General features: G+C 58.3%; 1 protein-coding gene across 5 annotated transcripts in view; it reads right to left on the bottom strand.

Moving 5' to 3' along the window:
- Nucleotides 1–601: 601 nt before the first annotated feature.
- Nucleotides 602–20,152, bottom strand: part of Akna (AT-hook transcription factor) — a 43,275-nt gene continuing 23,724 nt past the window's right edge. For 2 of the 5 annotated variants that reach the window (XM_076845628.2, XM_076845627.2), the window contains 16 exons: nt 18,536–18,595; nt 17,491–17,618; nt 16,925–17,096; nt 16,416–16,558; nt 16,112–16,318; nt 15,098–15,326; nt 14,243–14,349; nt 13,354–13,562; nt 11,797–11,959; nt 8,878–9,054; nt 8,140–8,249; nt 7,359–7,505; nt 5,821–5,916; nt 4,374–4,547; nt 4,038–4,230; nt 602–1,631 (listed from right to left, as the gene is read on the bottom strand). In XM_076845628.2, the coding sequence (XP_076701743.2) occupies nt 1,400–1,631; nt 4,038–4,230; nt 4,374–4,547; nt 5,821–5,916; nt 7,359–7,505; nt 8,140–8,249; nt 8,878–9,054; nt 11,797–11,959; nt 13,354–13,562; nt 14,243–14,349; nt 15,098–15,326; nt 16,112–16,318; nt 16,416–16,558; nt 16,925–17,096; nt 17,491–17,618; nt 18,536–18,595 (2,547 nt within the window). In that variant the 3' untranslated portion in view covers nt 602–1,399. The remainder of the gene's footprint in view (nt 1,632–4,037; nt 4,231–4,373; nt 4,548–5,820; nt 5,917–7,358; nt 7,506–8,139; nt 8,250–8,877; nt 9,055–11,796; nt 11,960–13,353; nt 13,563–14,242; nt 14,350–15,097; nt 15,327–16,111; nt 16,319–16,415; nt 16,559–16,924; nt 17,097–17,490; nt 17,619–18,535; nt 18,596–20,152) is intronic. The other 3 variants (XM_076845629.2, XM_076845630.2, XM_076845631.2) reach the window with 3 other exon arrangements.

Below are 20,152 nucleotides of genomic sequence, written 5' to 3'. Positions count from 1 at the left end.
GAAATGGCCTCTGACATGCTGAAAGGTGAGATCTGGAGGCTCAGAACCAACAGGAAAAGTGTCCAGCTCAGGGTCCCTCTCAGGGACAGGCCTTTTTCAACACTGCCAAGGATCGGCTCAAACCTGAAAGAGACACTGGTGCTGGCGGGCAGGGAGGGGAGACGTAAGAGGTGGGGCAGGCGGAAGGAATGTCACTGCCCATTAGGACGCCTGTGTGGAGTCCAGGTCCCATTCTAGCAGGGGCTCAGGAGACAGCAGTTGTTTCACTACTAAAAAGAGCACTGGAAGGAGAGTCCAGACTCAGGCTTTTGCTGTGTGTATCTCATAACCTCTCTGGGCTTAGTGTAAAGAGGCTTGGCCTAACAGCCAAGGTTTATGGCTTATGGTTTCAAGACAAGTGGGGGCAAGCTGCAGGAACAGAAGCCCGCAGGAGGAGGCAGAGTCAGAAAACTCTTACTCAACAGGTCCCCTGGGGGAGGGACTGGCTGGGTGTCAAGTCTTCCCTCACCCACACGCTTGACTTGAGAAATCACGGATCCGTGACACACACCACAGACGCAGGCCATTTTGGGAATGTGGGCGGTTCTTTTTTGGTTGTCCTTTCTATTTTTTAGATCATTATTCATTCTTCTTCATTTACTCTTGTAACGAAAATAGACTTTTAAATGCCTCAAATATACAAACATCTGCCACGCACACACATTCCAGAACCCGAGGGCGCTGCTGCAGGGCGGGAGCCCACAGCCCAGCTGCAGGGCCCCGGCTGGGGCCTGGCGGGGAGCTGGTCACCAGTCCATTGCCACTGAGATCCTAGGAAGGGCCCAGGCCTGGGGCGAGGTGCAGAGAGCCACTGGCGGGTGGCTTCCCAGGGCTCTGGGAGGTGTCCTCAGCCCAGCAGGCCTGGGGGAGAGGCCTCTGCAGCCCAGCAAGGAGCTCAGATGCCTCATAGTCCACAAATGCCCTACTGCCCAGTCGCCAGGAGCAAGGCCTCTGACAAGGCCCTTCCCAGAGGTGGCTGGTCACAGGCAGGGGCCAGCTCTGCTCCAGACAGCCTGGCCTTTCCCAATGTATCTGGCCTTGCAAGGAGGCCAAGGCCAGGGTGACTCCCAGGATGAAGAGCGCCTGGCCATCTGGACATAAGACACATGTTATTAGCTGGAGGTGGACAGAGCAGGAGAGGAGAGTCCCAGAGGCTCTGTGGCCTTGCTTGCAGCACCTGTGGACGGGGCTGGTCCCCCGGGAAGCTACTCCGCCTCCCAGGCTGACGCTGCTCCATCTGAAGGTACCAGGCAGGGCAGGTTCTGGCTCCCCTGAAGAGGGGCCGCAGGGCTTTCTGGGCATCAGTGGCTCCTGCCTGCCCTTTGCCCCGGCTCCTCCCCATCTCAGAGCCTCTAGGGAATCAGAAGAGGCAGGAGTCCCTCAGGCCGTGGGCCTGGCGCAGGTCGGCCGACAGCGAGCGGGTCATCCTCCGGGTGGTGGAGCGCACGTCCTCCGCAGCCTGCACCGCCTGGTTCAGGGCCGAGTGCAGCTCCTCCAGGTCATCGGGGTCCAGCTGGATGGAGTGCCGGTGTCCCCGGTGTGCCCGCAAGGAGGCTGTGGGGACTGAGGTAGGCGCTGTGGGTGCGAAGTACCTGGGGAGGGAGGGGGCGCTCATTAGCACAGGCAGCTGGGCACCGACCCCTTCCACACCCCTCCGTGCTCGGCACACCCACGAGGAGGGCTGAAGCCAGGACGCACAGCCCAGTGCTGGCAGGAACTGCGGCCGGGGGACCCTCCAGCGCTGCTGGGGGAAGGGGAGCGGAGCCTTGGTCCTCTCCTCCCACAATTCAACAACCTGCAGAGCCGGGCTGGCCTCCTTGGCACCAGTCGGCACCGTCACCTCAGGAGCAGTGAGGCTCAGGAGTTAGCGAATGAGGGGACAGTGTCACACACCTCAGCAGAGGCCAGCGGAACCGGCCTGCCCCAAACCTGGCCGGCTGCAGGGCCCAGGAACCTCCCCACTCAAGGCCTCTGATTTCCCCCTCAAATGGCCAGAGTGAGCTGACGGGAGAAGTCAAGTAAAGAGCTCGCGCAATGCCAGGCCAGGGAAGTGCTCTGTCACGGTCAGCTCCCGAGGCCCAGGGGCAGGCTGGAGTCGCCCCAGACCTGATGCCCAGCATCTGGAGCATGAGCTAGTTAGGGAGCAGCCCTGCTGACGAGCGGCTCTGGCCTAAGCGTGGATGGGAGCCCACACTCCTGCCTCTGGGGAGCTCCCTGCACCCCACCTTCTGCTTACTGGATGGCCAGGTTGCCAGAGAATTCCCCCAAGACCCTCTAGGGCAGAAGCCCCTGCAAATCCTCTGGGTGCAAAGCTCTGCAGTGGGATGTAGGGCGGCGGCCAGCAGGTGGCAGCACAGGCCAAGAACTTTCTAAATTGCACCAGGCACCACTGAGCACGCCCAGTCCTGCCGCCCTGCTCCCTGTGCTTCAAGAGCACTGTGTTGCTGGCCACCTTCACCACCACGGGCTTTCTGGGCATTCCTTCAGCTGATCCTTGCCACAAGCCATCTCACACAGGAAGAAACGGAGGCACAGGGGCCTACCAAGTTACTTGGCTACCACTGGCCCCCCAGCTGCTTTCCTCTCCCCCATGGCCCACCCAGGCTGGAGACGCTGCCTGTCTGGCTAGTTTTCCCCAAAGGCCTGAGCTGGAAGGTGGTGGCCTCAGGAGCAGTAAGGAGACCCAGGGCTGCCCGGGGGCCATCAGTTCCAGGCAGAGCCTTTACTGCCATCAAGTAGGAACCCAGCAGGGGTTTGCAGCCCTGTGGCAGGCCCCGGGCATGCAGAAGGATGCGGCCAGGTGAGGCTCTTATGGGCCTGCCCAGGCTCGGCAAGATGCCCCAGCACAGGCCGGCCTCCTTGGGGAGGCCCATGGTGGACGGCACCTGGGTGTCTGCTCCTGCCAAGGTCAGCCCTCAGTGTGACTCTGCCCTCGCTGCCCAGAGCATGGCCACTGAACGCTGGCTGGCTTGTTGCACTATGGGGGAAACTGAGGCAGAGATCTAACTGGCGACAGTTGGGACGAGAAGACAGGTCTCCTAATTCCAGGGCCCAGGCTTCCTTCCCTCCACAATCCTGCAGGAAAGCTGCTGAGCTCATTTTCCTTCTAACTAATGACAATATCGAGCAACAGCAATGTCGTCTGGAAGGACAAAGCTCCTGTTTACTCAGTGACGAGCTTGTGCCAGCACCGACACCCCACTTGTCCCCACACAGTGCACATGGCAGAGACCACTCCCCACGGACAGATGGCAAAACCGAGGCTCGGGGAGGCAGCTTTGCCCTGGCTACGGGGCGAATGTGGGAGAGGGGACTCCAGAGCAGCCCTGCCTGGCTCCGAAGCCCGCCCCGCTGCACAGCTGCCCTGCCATCTCGGTGGCCTGTCCTCCAGCACCTGGCAGGAGCACCTCCCGGTCACCCAGAAACAAGGTGGGTCTGGGAAGCTGCCAGACTGCAGAGCAGAGGGGATGACAGGGAGAGGCAGGGACCTCCTGGAGGCCACCCTGAAGACAAGCGAGCGGCACTGAAGACATTGCGGACTTTGGTCAACTGTCAATGCTAACGTTGGCTGGTGACAAATGTGCCATACTCACTCAAGGTGTCAGGACAGGGGTTGTGGGACCTCTCTGTTCTATCTACTCAACTCCCCTAAATCCAAACTGCTCTAAAACAGGAGTCAATTGAAAAAACAAGGGCGTCCTCATGCCTTGCTTGGCCACAAAGAAATGGCCAAGTCCTGGAGTATAATCAGGGGACATTAGGAGGCTCCGGGGAGCAGTCTCCTTCCTTGCTGGGTCCCCAGGGCCGAGCACTCTCCTACCCAGCAAGCTCTTGGGGTTTGCTGAGTGACTATAGGAGTGCCAGGTGTGGCAGCAGGTGGCCACCTGGGATGGTCCCCAGGAGAGCCAAGCCTGCTGCTCAGCCCCCACATCGGGGGCTTCTTCAGTGACTGAGACCAAGGCGGGAGCAGCTGGGGGGGCGGGGTTGGGGGCTCTTACACAGTGGCTGGCGGATAAGGCATGATGGGAACCGAGGGGACGTAGGTGAAGGCCGGGGGTCCCGGTGCTGAGGGTGCAGCTGCCAGGTACCACAGTCCAGGGGGTGGCCGTGCAGGCGAGGGGACCCGCTGGCTCCTCTGCTTGGGGCTGGAAGCCACAGGTACATTTTTCCTTGCGGTGGCCTTTTCTGCCCCTGTGGGAAAACACCAGGACACAGCTGGCCACCCGGCGTCCTCAGCTGAGGATGGTGGTCTGCACAGCCCTTCCTGACCCCAGGCAGGGCCTCCCCTGGGAACAGCTCATGGGGTCCCATTCACACCACCCCCCTAAACTCACCCCCGGCCCCCAGGGTAAGCAGAGGTGGGGTCTGGCCACGAGCAGGCTCTGAGCACTTGTCCCTACCAGAGCCAGGGCCATCTCCCTCTGGGAGGGACTCGACGTGGCCACACAAGGGACATCGGAGAGCCTCAGTGGCAGACAGTCCCTGCAGCTCCCTGGTGGCAGTGGTGTCTGGAAGAGGACGGGAAAGGATCCTGTCTAGATCGTCAGACCCAGAGCCCCCCCACAGGCCCCCAAAGCACCGAGCTGCTGTCAGGAGCCACCACAGAGAGACCCGGCAGGATGGTCACAGTGCACCCTGTGCAGGCCAGGCGCTGGTGGGGGCCGTCCTGCAGCCCCAGCCCCACCCACAGGCTCCGGCTCTTCCTGTTCACTCCCCAGATCTCAGAGCTGGGAACCAACACTCATCTGACCCCCGGCCTGGGCTCTCCTACTGTCTGTCCCCTGCATGGGAGTGGCCAGTCTGGGCCTCTAGGGACAGGGTCAGCGGAGACCCTTGGAGCAGGAGGCAAGGGCATTGGCGCTGCTTCCCTTGAAAATCCCCAACTCGGCATCTAGTGGGTTCCAGGGCCGCCTGCCTCTCCCCAGGCTCAGCCTGGCCCACACGCCCTCTGGGAACCCCTGTGCCCAGCAAATGCTGCCCCCAACCCCATCCCAGCTCTGCCCCTGGCTGCTTGGGGACAGGGCCCAAGGCCTGGCAGGAGTAGCTGCCAAGTAAATGAAGGAAGGAATGGAGGGCAGGTCGGGGCCCTCAAGTCATAAAGTCCTGCAATGAAATCTTTGCTACTCGTAAGCTGTGTGCCCCTGGGCGAGTTGCACCATCTCTTTGAGCCTATTTCAGGAGGTTCAAAATGGACATAATGCAATACTTCACTGAACTGTGAGGGTAGACGCAGACTGTGCGCGAGAGAGCACGGAGGGCTGCGCAGATGGCAACTCCATTGCCACCAGCGTCCCTGCTTAAAAAGCCTCAGAGACCATCTCTTCTACCCTCTCCTTTTGGACATGGAACCTGAGGATCAGGAAAGTCAAGGACCTGGCCTAAGGCCCCACAGCAAGCTAGTGGCAGAACTGGGACCAGAACCTGACGCTTGGATTCTCAAGCCACCACCTTCCCCATCCCCTGTAGCTGTTGTGTTTGGGGAAGGGGCAGGGGTGGAGACAGGAGGGGGAACTACTGCTGCCAGCCGGTCGGCAGCCATGCCTGTCCCTCAGGACTTTTCAGGGACTTTTAAAGTCCCAGAAGGTGGCTTCAGACAGTGGCTCCAGGAGCAACAGGGTGGTGGCAGGTACCTGGCAAGGCTGAGAAGCCCAGGAAAGTCCCATCCTTGCCTGTGCCCACCACCCCCCAACTGCTGGGCTCAGGGCAGGCCCACAGGGCCAGCCACAATGGCCCCCAACAGCAAGAGGCTGCAGGGTGGCCTCCCCAGGTCCCATCCCTTACCTGTGTCCTGTGATCTGATGGGCTGACTGTGGGGACAGGAGGCTGAGTCACTGCTTCTTGGGGCAGTCTTGGGGGACAGAAGGTGGTACTCCTGGCCTGGGGAAGAAACCGGACAGTTGGCATCAGCCCGGGTGGGGGGTGCAGAACCGGGAGGAGCCCACTCGGGGACCTCACCCCTTCCTCCCAGTGGCTTAGCAGTTGCCCCATGTACAGGAGTGAGCACATGAGTGTGTACGACTCATTAAGTGTGTGGGGTGAGCTCTCTCCTGACTCCTTGCTTCTAGGAGTGGCTGCCTGGCTGTCCCCACATAGAGTGATCAGCAGCCCAGGCAGGGTTGGACTCTGAGATGACACTGCTCCCCGGGACCCCTGCTGGTTTGGCCCTTGGTGGCCTAGGCAATTCTCCCTTGTGCTCTGATTGGTTGTGAGAGGGGACAGTCAGCGGGTGGTTTCCTGGCTTGCTGGGAGGACCAAATGGGCAGTATCTGTGAGGTCTCCACCCAGTACTGGCAGATGAGAAGCTCTCAATGCCTCCAGAACTCTGGGCAGGCTCTCAGATCCACACCACCCTTTGTTGTGTGGGTCCCTGAGTCTCAAGGACAGCCCTTCTGTGGGCCTGAAGCCCTGTGAGGGGCGCAGGGACTGCTTGCTCTCTGACAGCTCCTGTTAAGTCTCCAAGGGCAGAAGAGGCCATTCCTGCCTCCTTCCAGCACAATAGGGAGCGGAGGGTGGTGCCCCTGCTGCCACAGCTCACTGTGACGGCTGGCCGGTGCCTCTGCTGGGCAGCCACGCTCATGCAGATGGGAGCACGTGCATTTTCTAAATGTCAAGCACTCTGAAGTGCTACTAGGTGTCACCTGAGCCAGGTGCCCAGTTCACAAGAAGCAGAGGCCCCTTGCAATCAGAGGGCAAACCAGATGCCCTTCAGTGCTCATGCAACACGTGAGGTGGCAAAGGAGATCATAGACCTCTTTATCATTGGCTGGATGAGCTGAAAGGGCAACCCAGAATCAAGCACGGGCTCCATAAAAGGGGGGCCTGGGAAAGGTTTGCTCAAGGAATGAATGAATGAACAGAGCCCTATGTCAGGGAGGCCACGCCCCTGGTGCGCCTCCTATCAGAACACAACAGAGGCCATGCCCCTGGTGCTCCTCCTATCAGAACACAGCAGAGGCCACGCCCTTGGTGCTCCTCCTATCAGAACACAGCAGGGGCCATGCCCCTTGATGCTCCCCCATCAGAACACAGCAGAGGCCACGCCCCTGGTGCTCCTCCTATCAGAACACAGCAGAGGCCACGCCCTTGGTGCTACTCCTATCAGAACACAGCAGGGGCCATGCCCCTTGATGCTCCCCCTATCAGAACACAGCAGAGGCCACGCCCCTGGTGCTCCTCCTATCAAAACACAACAGAGGCCACACCCCTGGTGCTCCTTTTATCAGAACATGGCAGATGAGATTTGAGGGGTGAATGGAAAAGGTCTGGCCATGGAAGAGCCCTTCCCCTGGACTGCAACCACCCACCCCAGCTTCACCCACCTGTGTACTGGCCCCGGAAGGAGACCCTGTCAGGACGTCTGCTGCTGCCTGCCCCTCTGATTCCCTCCTGAGTGGCCCGGGGACCATTTTCGGAGCTCCTGTTCTTCCCAGATGACAGCTGAGGGGAGGGTGGCTCAGAATCCAAACCTGGAGTAGCAAGAGGGGATTTAGCAGGGCAGAGGTGGGGCCCAGCTGGAGGAGTGAGCTCATGGCAAGTTCATGGCCTAGGCTTCGGGCCAATGCCTAGGTTGTGATCCTGAGCTACCTCCGGGGAATACGGTCTGCACCTTGGGACCCTGGCCTTGCACTAAGCCAGTCCAGACACACTGGGGTGCTGCCCTGCACCTCTGCAGCAATCCGGAGAGGTATATGCCATCACCACTGCAAGGTCCGTGTCCCTTTAACTGCTCCAAGGGAGTAGCAACCCAGAGAGGATGATTTGGTGACAACGTGGTGGAGCCAGGGACCCAGACCCAGGTTCCTTCAAGCATGTCCCCACGCTTTCTAGGCCTCAAGGTCCTTATGTGCAGAACATGTGCAGGATGACCCCTGAAGTGCAGGTCCCTGAGGTGACATCTGCAGAGCCCTTACGGCTGTCCCGCACAAAGCACGGGTCACACACAGACATGCACCACAATTCAGAGCATGGTGACAGCGACAACGGATGCACAAAGGACCTCCTCCCGGTTTCCTGGAAGTTCTGCTGCTGTGGTCCATGACCACTGAGCAACATGCCCAAGATGTGGCCTCCAGAAACCAGGCCTGGTCAGCACTCACTTACTCAGGGACAGTCGGGGCACCTCCCGAGGCACTGAGGAGGACCTGGCTCGCCGTCTTCCTGCAGGTAGCTCTGCACCTTCAGGCTCCCCGGACAATCGCTCTGTGGATTTACTAGCAAACAGGAAGGGAAATAATGTCACTGGATGAGGTTTCGCACAGCCTTTATGGATAGCCCACAAAAAGGCCACCTGGAGAACTGTTTATTGCACAATGGGAGAAGGACAATGTAGAGGACAAAATCAGACTCTGTAGCCAGTCTGAGGGAAAGTGGCTCTGTGCCTCTCTAACTCTCAGTTTTCTCATCTGTCAAATAGGGATAATAAGAGCACGGGCCTCTGATGGCTGTTGGAAGGATTAATAAGATATTATCCATAAAACCCTTAGCTTAGTGCTCTCCACTGAAACACTCAAAAGAAGTGAGTTGATTTTATAAGTTGTCTTCACAGATGCATGTCCACTAAATGAGTACATGAGAATCCTGAAAAAGGTCTAGCTCCTCAGCAACGGGTGGGTTCAGGGATATACTTTGCCTCATGCTTTACTACTAACACATAAGCTTAGATATTCTTTTATGCATCAAGTACTATACCACGAAAACTGTGAGAGTGCATGAATGATGGACTGAGAGAGAGGAAGGGGCCGTGCCTGCGTCCCGTGTCTAGGTGAGCCACAGGCAGGCTGCATCTATCTTTGACAGGTGCCACAGGGACAGAGGTGAGGACAGAGGTGGATCACCCACCTGCCACAGTGGGAGCCCCAGGTGGCTGAGGAAGCAACTGGCCGGTCCTGAGTCTGGGCGGGGTGGTCACAGGCAGTCGTTGGGTGCGCCTGGCTGCCCTGGTGTGGCCGGTGCAGGCTGTCCTCCAGCTGCAGACGGAGCCGGGACACTTCTGCCTGCAGCTCGCGGATGGCCTGGCTGGCGGGGGAGAGACAGAAACGGAACAGCTGCACAGGACTGGAGCTGGAGGCGCCCGAGGGCTGCCTGGATACAGTGGTCTTGTCCCTTCCTGGCAGGCACAGGGCCAACTCTGCTGCTGAATGATTCTAGAACTTTCCTGTGCATCCACTTTTCTTGCTATGCATCTGGACACCTGAGTTCATGTCCCTGTGCATTCTGTGAGCAAATCAGAACCTTCCTTTGGGGTCGGCCTTCCTAACATGCAGGGCGAGAGCAGCTATCCTCCAGGTGGTGATGAGGAGGACGCACAGGCCAAAGGTCCACTTTACAATTTCCTTCTGATCTGTGCTGGCCCTGGGCTGGCCTCCACCCCCGTCTCTTTTCCAGAGAACTTAACTTTGTAACCTGGCCTGACTCCATTCTGTCCTTGCTCAGCTGCCACATTTCCTATGTTCCACTCTTTGCTTCTGGCAGAAGATGCTTGTCTATCTGTGTCCTCAACCCTCAACCACTGGCAGGCAGGACCAGGCTGTCCCCATCTCCTGACCCTACAGACAGGTGCTCAGAAACATTACTGAGCTGGATCCAGGCTTCAGAGGGAGCAAAGTATCACGCGTACACAAGGGGACATCAGGTGGGCCCAGCATGCTGAGCTGGAAGGGTAAAGTGCCCAGGTAGGGAGACGCCGGGTCACCTGCAAGGCCTGACCTCCTTGACGCCCTCTGTGACCCCTGCGAGATCCAGGCACAGCCCGGCTCTTGCCCACAGCTATGGCGCCGAGCGCTAGTGCCAGGAGCAGATGCTGTTGTCTCTCTCCCATCAGCCCCTGCACCGTAGGGCCTACTCCACAGGCCGCCCCAGCACAATGGCCACCAGCCCCACCTCTCAGCTGGCAGAGACCCCTACCCACAGTGCGGCACTGTAGCCCGGCTGGGCATGCTCCTCTGGGCTGATGCACACTCTACGCTGGCTCTGGTGGCTTCCAGGGACTGCCCTCAGGGTCAGTTCTTGCCTGGTGGCCCCTGGACTCCTGGGTGTCTCCCGGTGCTACCTCCAGCAAACTCAGGTCTCCAGTAAGTGTGGAAGGTGGCACCGGAGACCTTTCTCCAGCTCTGTCCTGGCCAGGTTGTGTGTAATGGGACTGGGTCTCCGTGGCAATCCCCAGGGAGACCATGTTGGCAATTCCAAGGCAAACCACTGGCGGAGGCAGCCAGAGCAGGCTCCTGACACCGTTAACCCCTCCCTGGAAGGCGAGCCCCTTCTTAGACCTGGGACTTGGACACATACTGGGGCATCACTTCTCCTCTCTGGGGTTTGTGTCAAGGTTCGGGGCTTCTGACTTAACTCTTTGGTCACCGTGCCCCAGCTGGCACTGAAATCATCTTCCCCGCAAACCTACCCTATCCCCGCCCAGTGCGTCAGTGGCTGTAGGCATCCAGAAGTCGGAGGGATCCGTCTGGACTCCCTGATCACCCTGAACCTAACCAGCTACCGAGTCCTGTGGCTCAATGGCCGAAGCACCGCCTCTCAGATGCAGAACCAGCCTTCCTCCCTCCGGACCCTGGCTGGAGTCCAGGCCCCCCAGTCCTCTCTTGCTGGGAAGCCTCTCCCCCCACCCTGGTGGCCCAAGACCTCATTCTAAAACAAAAACTCCACCTTCAGCCCCTCGCTGTCCTCGGGATGGGCCCCGGTCACTCCAGAGGGTTCCACCAGTGCTTTCTCTGAGCCAAGCCCCCATCCAGAGTGCGACCTGACCCACAGCCTCTGAGGAGGAAGCTCTGAGCAGGGAGTCCCCTACCCTGTCTGCTCAGCGCCCACCAGCTCACACTCGAGGGCCCAGCTGTCACCAACAACACTTCAAAGGCGACAGGCACTCTCTCACCTTCAGGACTCCGTACACTCTTCCCTGTGCCAGCTGTCCTCCTCTGGGTCTCAGCTGACACCATGTCCCTTCCTGCAGCTTGAACCTGGCACTGCCTTAGCCTGGGACCTCTCCACTGTGCCTCCCATGCTGGGGAGTGGTGGCCAGCTCCTCTGTCCATCTCATGAGACAGTGAGCCTTACAAGGCCGAGGACAGGGTCCCGTCCACCATCATGTCCCCAGGGCCTGGCATAACACAGACAAATACGCTTCCAGGCCTTGGCTGCCACTGGGGAGAACGCAGGGGTCAACATGGTCAACCCAGCCCTGGACACCACCGATGGTGGCTGGGCCCCACTGTGCACATGAGGAACATGACTGAGCGGGCCACGGGGCCCCAGGGGTGACTGTGGAGCCACCTCCCAGAACACTGAGGCAGACATCCCGTCTAGCAAAGGCCCGGGCCTGACTGCAGGTCAAGAGCAACGAGGGAGAGGGCGAGGCCTGAGCAGGGTGCTGACCGCCCTCTCCCACCAAGGAGGAGCTTGGCAGAAACTGCCGGAGACAGAAAGAGGGAGAGAGGGGAGGAGAGGGAGAGAGACAGAGAGACAGAGGGACAGAGAGAAACAGGTGTAGTGGCTCCTGAGTTCACGCAGCGAACGAGCCACCTGCAGAAGACCCCCGCCTGAAGGGTGGACCCGTCCTAGATGGGGGAGGGGGTCTTGGCCCCAGGCAGGTGAACCTCTCGGCCATTCCAGGAGGTCCCAAGAAGCAGCCCTGTGCTGGCTCTGCCTGGCCCCAGCCCGGCCCCTTGGTGTGAACTACAGGGCCCCCGCCCCGTCACCTCTGCCCCCTGCCACACGGAGTTGGGATCCACGCAGCCCAAGTGCCCGACTTACTCTCGCCCAGTCCTGGAGAGGATGAGGTTGGGAGTGGTCTCTGGAGATTCACAGGGCAGAGGGGCAGCTGCAGGGGCTGGGGTGGGGAGCAGGCTGGTCGTATTGCTGGGGACCAGCTGCTCAGAAGTCCGCTTTCGCCCCTCGAACTCTGAGCCAGGGCTCACTAGGGAGGCAGAGAGAGGCCAAAGTGAGCGGAGGCAGAGAGGCCACCAGAAGCTTCGGCTGGGTGGAATGTGGTGGAACCCGGCCGTGAGGTTGGGAGGCGGCACTCTGCAGAGGTCCCAGAAGTTCCCGAGGTGGCCAGTGCCCGCTGACCTCAGACCAGAGGGCTGGTCTATGCTGGGAGCATGGGGTGCTGTGCTGGGCCTTTGGGCTGCTCTGGCAAGAGGCCATTAGCACACTACCAGGCCCCAAGGGGTCACCTGGGCCCCCTTCCTCTGTCACCATCTCATCATGTTGTTCAGGGACAAGCTTTGGGACCTCCATGTCCCTCTGGAATCAGTCACACATTTACCTGTGTATGGGAAGAGCATGACAAACCCCGACCTCTCAAAGGGACAGGGACCAAGGTGGACACCTGTGGCCCCGGCCCATGCGTAAAAGCAACGGGCCCTTGGGACATTACCCAACAATATATACAGTACACTGTTGACCCATGGGACAATCTAGGTGAACCTTCAGAGAATTACGCCAAGCGGAAATGCCAATCAATCTCAAAAGGTTCGCACACCATCTGGTTCCATTTAATCCACGTTCTCGAGGTGACAAAATGATCGACGTGGGAAGAGGTGAGCGGCTGCTGGGAGCCAGGAGGGGGCAGGAGGGGACGGGCGTGGCTATGGCAGGGCCGGCTGAGGCTCTTCCTGGCCAGGGCGACATTGCCATCAATGCCGACAGCTGCTGAGACCCTGCTCTATGGCTTTGTAGGATGTGACCCCTGGGAGAAGCTGGGAGAGACACAAGAGATCTCGTGTATTGAATCTTAAAAGTACATGGGAATCTACAGTTTTCTCAAAATAAAAAGTTTAATTAAATTTTTTGTTTTTAAAGATGAACCAAAAGAAGAAGCAGAGTTCGTCTGAGGTGTTGTGAATCCCAGGAGCAGGGCGGTGGCTGGAAGGGGCTTGAGTTCTGGGGTTCTGATTGTAGTCTGGGTTCAATTTCATTAATGTATGATTTTTTTTTCTGTATGTTTGTTTTATTTCAGTAAAAAAGATTGTGTATGTCTTATACAGATAAAAAAATGAATCGTGCATAGAGTTGATAGACGTGGAATGTGTTCGTGACACAATGTTGAGGGAAAAGGGGCGGCTGCCCTTCACCTAGAAGACGTCCCGTTTCTGTTTTAAGTAAGTGTAAATAAACACGCGTCTTTATCAGCATGAGAAACGGCTCACAGGTCTTTTTTTCTTTCTCCTTTCTGTTCAGCCCACCTGTAACTGAGGATTTTCCTACGAGGAACCTGTGCACCGCCGTGTACCCTAAGGCACTCTCTTGTCCTTTGATACTTCTCTCCGTGCAGTTTGGTCCCACCCAGCTCTGGCCACCCAGACTCACCCATTTCAGCGGCCAGCACCCGGTCCAGGTGGGAACTGGGCTTCCTTGGCTGGAGAGGACAGCTCTGGCTGGAGGGGTGCCTCTGGGCTCGGCTCCTGGGTGTGCTGGGCTCAGAGGTTCTTCTGGGGACCAGAGGACCCCTGGCCTTGGGGTGGGAGGGCCCGTCACGGGGTGCAGAGGCTGTGAAGCGCTGGGCTGTTCCTGGGTTGCTGGGGACCAGGCGGGGACAGACACATTGAGGTCCCACTAGGAGAGGCCTCAGGCCCTGGGCACCCAAACCCCACCGTATGCTAAATCAACAGCTTCCCAAACTTTGGGACTTGTGGCCTTCACACCCTGGTGGTACATTTCCAAGGGCCCAGCTAGTCACACCCTCACACACGCTCCACAGCACCTCCGCCACACGTGCCTGGGAAACAGCTCGATTTCTGTTGTAGACAATATAAAAGAATGACTCATCTGTTCCTCACGCACACTTGGGACCCACTTTGGGGGCCACCAGTCTGCATGGTGACCCCCCTCTCCTCTGCCCTCTCCCTCTCCTTGGGCTTCCCACATGGCCCCCCCAGTGCCTCTGTCCCTGGTTCTGTTCACCTCACCGCCCCCACTGCGGTTTTCACTCGTTCATCCGTTCAGTTGTTTATTTGTTCAACAAGTATCAACTTCCAGGACTGTCACTAATTGGCTGAGTGACAGTGGGCAAGTGGCTTCCCCTCTCTGAGCTTTTCTTCCCCTCTAGCAGTCAGATGGCAATAAAGGATGAAGCGGGGTGAAATGCAGGCCTGGGACACCCAGAGCCCCGAGCCCGGTGCTGGGCTGTCCTGGGCATCGGCATCCCTGGCTGTTCCAGGTGTGTGCGCTGGGGGACAGTGGGGCAGTCCTGGGATACCTGCTGTGGGTGAGTCGGTGCTCTGGGGTCTGGTTGAGGGGTGACACTCTGCTGGTTTCTGAGCCCACGAAGCCACTGTCTGTCTCTGGGGATGCCATCCAGGGCTCCTGAAATAGGAAGTTCCCTCTAAGTCTGCGGAGCGTGCGCAGGGCCCAGGCGGAAGCCCCTCCCAGGTGCTCCCACCTCACATTCCAGGCCTCAGGGCCCAGGGAGGCTGCCCCGCTCTCATTGCCAGGCCCAGGGTCTGAGGGTCCTCCGGCCCTGACAGGGTCTCCATCCCTGAGAGGACCCCCAAGTTCAGCCTCCCTGAGGAGTAGCAGCCAGAGATGCCCGGCCTCTCCTGACTGCAGACACACTCAGGCCCACTGCACTGGACAAAGACCCGCACACACACGTGTCCCACTCTCCGGATTCCAGCAAGGCCCAGAGAACATGAGTGATAGGTGCAGGCCCCCAGTAACTCCATCTAGAGCAGATGCCCGGCCACGGGCTCCTCGGGTGACAGAAGTGTGCGTGCCTCTGCTCACATGTATCAACCATCCTAGGAGAGGGCCTGTCACCTAAGTCACATTCCCACAGCGTCTGCGACCCCTGCCACAGTGTGAGAATGGCGACTTGATGGTGCAAAGGGCACAGAGGCAGGAACTAGCCAGCTATGACACCGCCAAGTTCCCCAAAGGAGGAACAAGAGCTCTAGTTGGAGGGGCGGTCGGGGGAGGCCCTGGGCCTAGGCCCTGAGTGACAGGCAGGACCGTGGCTGGCAGAGACATGAGCAGCAGGCACTCTGAGGAGGCCTGGAGGAGAAGCTCAGATGGCCCAGGGAGGGCCCGGGACCCCTGCAGTGAGGACACTCACCTCTGGGTGGGGCCGGCCAGCGTGGCGCAAAGACTTCTGTGGAAGGTGCTCGGAGATGCCGCTTCCCTCCAGGCTGGTGAGACTGCTCTGGTGGTACGCGTGGGCAGGTGGCACGGCTGGCCCCAGAGGAGCGGCTCTGGCCTTGCTCAGGCCTGATATGTGCCCATCTCTGGTCGTGGAAGTCTGGAAGCTGGGTGGTTTCCCGGGTACCATCTGCTCTCCGGCCTCCCTGGAGAGAAGCACGGCGTCTCTGAGCCCTGACGGAGCCAGGCAGCCAGGCCAGGGGCTGGGCCTGTGCTGGGAGCCAGGCTGGTCGGGGAAAACTCTGCAGTCAAGACACCCGGGGGGCCCCATCCTACTTCTACCACCTTCTCACTGGGTGGCCCCGGGCAAGGCACTTCGTACCTTTGAACTTGATGTTTTTTTAACTGTAAAATGAGATCCCAACAAAACCCACCTGATACACCATAGCAGAAATTCTCTGAAAAATCAATGAGGTGAAGCAGCATTTCCTAGACCTAGGAATTTTGCACCCCATTCTCCCCACACCAGCCAGGGCTCCCACAGACTCAGAGACTGAGACCACTGCTGACCGTGGAAGGCCAGCACTCACGTTACACACAGAAACTAACTTTGAAAATAAATTAAAAAAAAAAAAAAGCATGAAAACCATCCTATTCTGGATGGATCCTCCGGCCGCTCAAGGCTTGGTCTCCTGCTCCTGTCTCTCTGTGACTCTCTCTCCAAAGGAAGAGGGGTGTCCAAGACAAACAGCATGAAGGCTTTGTCCTTGCCGTCGTAGATGGTCAGAGGGGAGGGATGCTACTTAACACCGCCCCCGTCCTGCTCGGAATAACATCCCCCAGCATCCACACGCCCTGCACGTGTCCTCCCGCTGTGGAGACCGGAGGGGCTGGCCACGTCCACTCGGAAGAGCATGCAGCGTGCTCGGACAGCAATCGTCTCTGGTTTCAGAGCAGGGGTGGGACATATAGGGGAGCCCTGGGGACTTACTGCAGAGGGGCCCTGTGGTTCCTCTCCACCTGCACCAGGTACTGCCTTGGGACAGCCCTGGTGGCTTCGGCCCTCCCTGGAGCTGAAGCTGGCCCGTCGACTTCCAGGGTGCAAGGAAGCTCCTCCTCTTCCTCCTGCTCCTCCTCGTCCCTCTCCCCCTCCTCCTCTACCCTCAAGGCTTCAGGAAGGGACTTCACACTGAGGTACCTGCAGGACACACAGCAGGCGGTGACCTCACCCCAGCAGGACAGCTGAGACCCAGACACCCCGTCCGTGGCCAGCCTCCCTCCTGGTGGGTGCTCACCTCTCCAGGAGGCCGTGGAAATCCTCCTCCACCTGCAGCTCCTTATGCTTGAGCAGGGCTGGGAAGTCTGGAGGCCTGTCCTCTACTTCACTGTCACCAAGACTCACCTCCACATTCACATGCAGCGGGCAGGTGCTGGTGGGCTGATTTGGAAAGGTGGGGGCAGAATTAAACATGGCTTCTAAGTGTCTGCCTAGATATTCTTGTGCTGGGTGCTGAAGAATGAGGTATATTAGACCCACTAGCCAACACCCCATTATGTGTGTGTCTGGCCTGTGTGACACTCAAAACTGCTGCCATGAATTGAGCAGCTACTACAAGCAAGCACCATACAGTCAGTGCTTCTCAGCAGTTCCCCAGTCCACAGCGCCCCCTACAGACAGGTTACTAGCTCAACCATTCAGAAACCTCTGCGAGGGAAGAGGTCAACTAGGAAATGAAGCGGCATCCCAGTGTGCCTGGGCAAAGAGGTACCTCTAGGTAGGGGTCTGGAAGACTGGCGTGGGTACCTGTCCAGAAGGAGCGGGTGGGTGCGTCGGCGGGTGGGGGAAGCGCGTGGTGGGGGAACTGTCCAGAGCCGAGTCGGACCCCGCTAGCTCAGGTCCTCGCTGGATGTGGTCCATGTGGCCCTTCAGCTCGTCCAGGCGAATGCCCAGGTGGTAGATCTCCACCTCCAGCTCCCTGGGGTGGGGAAACAGCGGCACCAAGAAGCCGGGCATCAGGGACGAGACCTCAGGGAGGCCCCTGAACGGGCCACTTCATGTCACCAGTTGGGTGACATTGAGAGCTGAAATAAACAAGCCTAGAGAAGACTCCACAGGAACCAGGAGGCTTCAGCCCAGGTCCCTCCAGTGTCCCCAGGCTGCCCCTCAAGGCCCAGTGAGGGGCTCAGCCCTCCTCCCAGGCCCCCACTGCTCCAGGCTCCAGAGCTCCACCATCTGGGTGTGTCCTGACTGGGAGGATTGCTCTCTGCTCCTTGCTGTGCGAGTTGTGAGGCTGAAGTGACACCCTCCTGGTGACCCAGGAAACCCGGGGGCCTGCCCCCACCTGTTTCCTGGGCCTCCTCAGCTTGTACCTGGCAGGATCGAATTTCCCAGTGGTCCCCTTGGAGCTGGCCAGGGGTGGAGCCAGGTGTGGCTCCCTGCAGGCCCGCAGGTACTCCTCCTCCAGGGCCGCATGGGTGGCCTTCAGCTGCTGGAAGCCCTGAAACCAGACCAGCCAGGAAGCCCTGAGTGCCCAGCCCCCGCAGCTCTGTCCTGCACACAGGAGCCCCGGAGACTGCTGTCCCAGCCCAGGCCTCTGCCCTGAGATCTGACACCAGCCCAGGAGGCAGAGGCCCGACTCAGAGCCTGGGCACCACCCTGCCTGGGCAGACCCTCAGGGACCTGAGGACCACACAGTTGCAGTGTCCATTGTACCGTCACTATGTCCGCCTAAGAATCACACTTGAGAGACTCTGCAAAACTGGGTTTCAGAAAATGAACCCCTCACCCAAGTCCTAGTAGCCCATGATGACAGATGGCACGATGGCAGCACGCTGCCCGTGATGATGACCAGCACTGGCTGAGTGTGGCCTGTGCTAAAGCACCGTGTCCCACCCCCCCAGCTCCACTACAAACCCAACGAGAGGACAGTTTATCATCTTACTCAAACAGGAGGCAGCTGAGGATCAGGGAGGTCACTGAAGTTGGTGACTAAAGGTCACAGTGATTGAGTGAGTGGCACAACCAAGATCTGCACCCAAGCGTGGGAGTCAGGAGGAGCTGGCTCTAGGCTCTGCTGCCCAAGACTGTGTGGCATTCTTGTAGCTGCTCTGGGCTTTAATCCCTCCGCAGTTAAATAGGGTGATGGCTGCAACTGCCTTCTGGGTTTTTAATGAAGATAAAATAATGGACGTCGGGGGTTTACCATGGCGCCTGGCCGGCCACGCTGTGGCTGATAAGGTGGTAAGTCCTGTGATGCAGTGACCACTGCCCGGGGAAGCTAAGCAGGAGTTGTTCGCTCTAAAAGGAACCCTGTCTGGGACTCTCATCTGTCCTGCAGTAAGAAGCTGCGAAGACTGTGCTCTGGGGACAGAGCTGTCTAGTGGCTCCATGGGCATCTCCTGGACGGGTCAGTACCTTGAGCTGGTCCTGGGGTGTGAGCTGCCCCGCCTGCACCAGTCCCTCGAAGGATTCTACCTGGACATTGAGAGGGGAAAAGATGTGCTCCGTCAACCCAGAGCCCTCTGCACCTTGCAGACCTCCGCGCTCCTCCACGTCGCACTTCCGCCTGCAGGGCTGGGCCTGGCCTGGGGACGCGGGGTTTCTGTCAAGCAAGAGGCAGGTACTGGAAACGGACTGCACTGGCCTTGGCCAGGACACCTTGGGATGTCCCAGTGGAGCCTGCTGGAACTTCCTGACAACAAAGCATACTCGGTCCTGTGCGTGGGTCCCAGGGACAGCGTCTATAGCAGCCTGTTGAGGGGTCAGACTGTAAGTAGCCTAAATACCTGTCCATGGACAGCACACAGACCCCAGAAGGAGGGGGACACGGCAGGGTCTCATGTTTAGACACCGTCAGTGTCAAATCCAGGTACCGGACAGTGTTTCTAGTGCACTGCCCTCTATAAAACATAGGAAACAGGGGAAAAGTGGGATGACATTTTCTTGTACAGTTGTCCCTTGGTTTCAGTGAGGGACTGGTCCCAGGACCCCAGAGATGTCAACATCTGAAGATGCTCAAGCCCCTTATGTCAAATGGAGGATTTGCCTATGACTTTCATCTTCCCCTGTGGGGGGAGACGGCCTTCCCACTGAATAGACCCTCTGAGCGTGGGGGGGGGGGGTGTCTATACATCCCAGATGCATCTATTTCTTCAAAAAAATTTTATTTGTATTTTTTTACCAAAAAAAAAAAAAAAAAAAAGGAAGAAAGAAAAAGAAAAAGCAAGGGATTATTTGGGGTTCCCTTTTAGGGAGTCTCTAGGAGATCAGTACTGAAGCATGATGCAAAGATTTATATAATTATACTAAAATATGTCATGTATTTAGAAATGTACTATGAGTTACACGTACAATTTAAAAATTCCTTAGGAGTCATGTTAAAATGTCAAAAAAAGGTAAGATAAATTTTAATAATATATTTTATTTGACCCCAAATATCATTTCAACCTGTGTTCCATGTAACAGATGGCGGGGGGATTTATGTCTCCTCCCCACACTGTCCTGGAGGGCTGGTGGGTGTTCTATGACCCTCGGCTTGTCTTCACTCAGACCATCATATGTCAAGTCCCCAACAGTCACAGGGGCCAGCGGCCTGTGTCCAAGAGTGCAGCCTGGATCACAAGGGGTCAGCTAGTGGCCAGCACTTGCTGGCGTGGTGGCTGACTTTGCTTTACTTTATGGAAAACACACAGGATGGAGAAGCAAAGTCTCTCCAGCCACGGGACCAAGAATGGTGGAGATAAAGAGAAACGAGGACCTTGAACATGGTACCCGAAAATGGAAGCGCCTAGAAAACACCGCGATAGCGTCAGAACTCATTACGTGAAATGACCAGAACAGGCCAACACAGACACAGAGCACAGGTGAGAAGCGTGCTGGCCGGGGCAGTGGGGACAGGGAGGTCTCACAGACGGGATGGGGACGTTTCTCTGAAGGAAGGGGTTCTACGGTCCTGGCGCAGGTCGTGACTGCATTTCCACTTTTGCCTTGGCAACGGGGAGCTCAAGGCCAGGGTGGGATTCTGGTGAAGTG

Source organism: Callospermophilus lateralis, chromosome 2, assembly GCF_048772815.1.
Source record: "Callospermophilus lateralis isolate mCalLat2 chromosome 2, mCalLat2.hap1, whole genome shotgun sequence".
Lineage (NCBI taxonomy): Eukaryota > Metazoa > Chordata > Mammalia > Rodentia > Sciuridae > Callospermophilus > Callospermophilus lateralis.
This window is presented reverse-complemented; position numbering and strand designations above follow the sequence as displayed.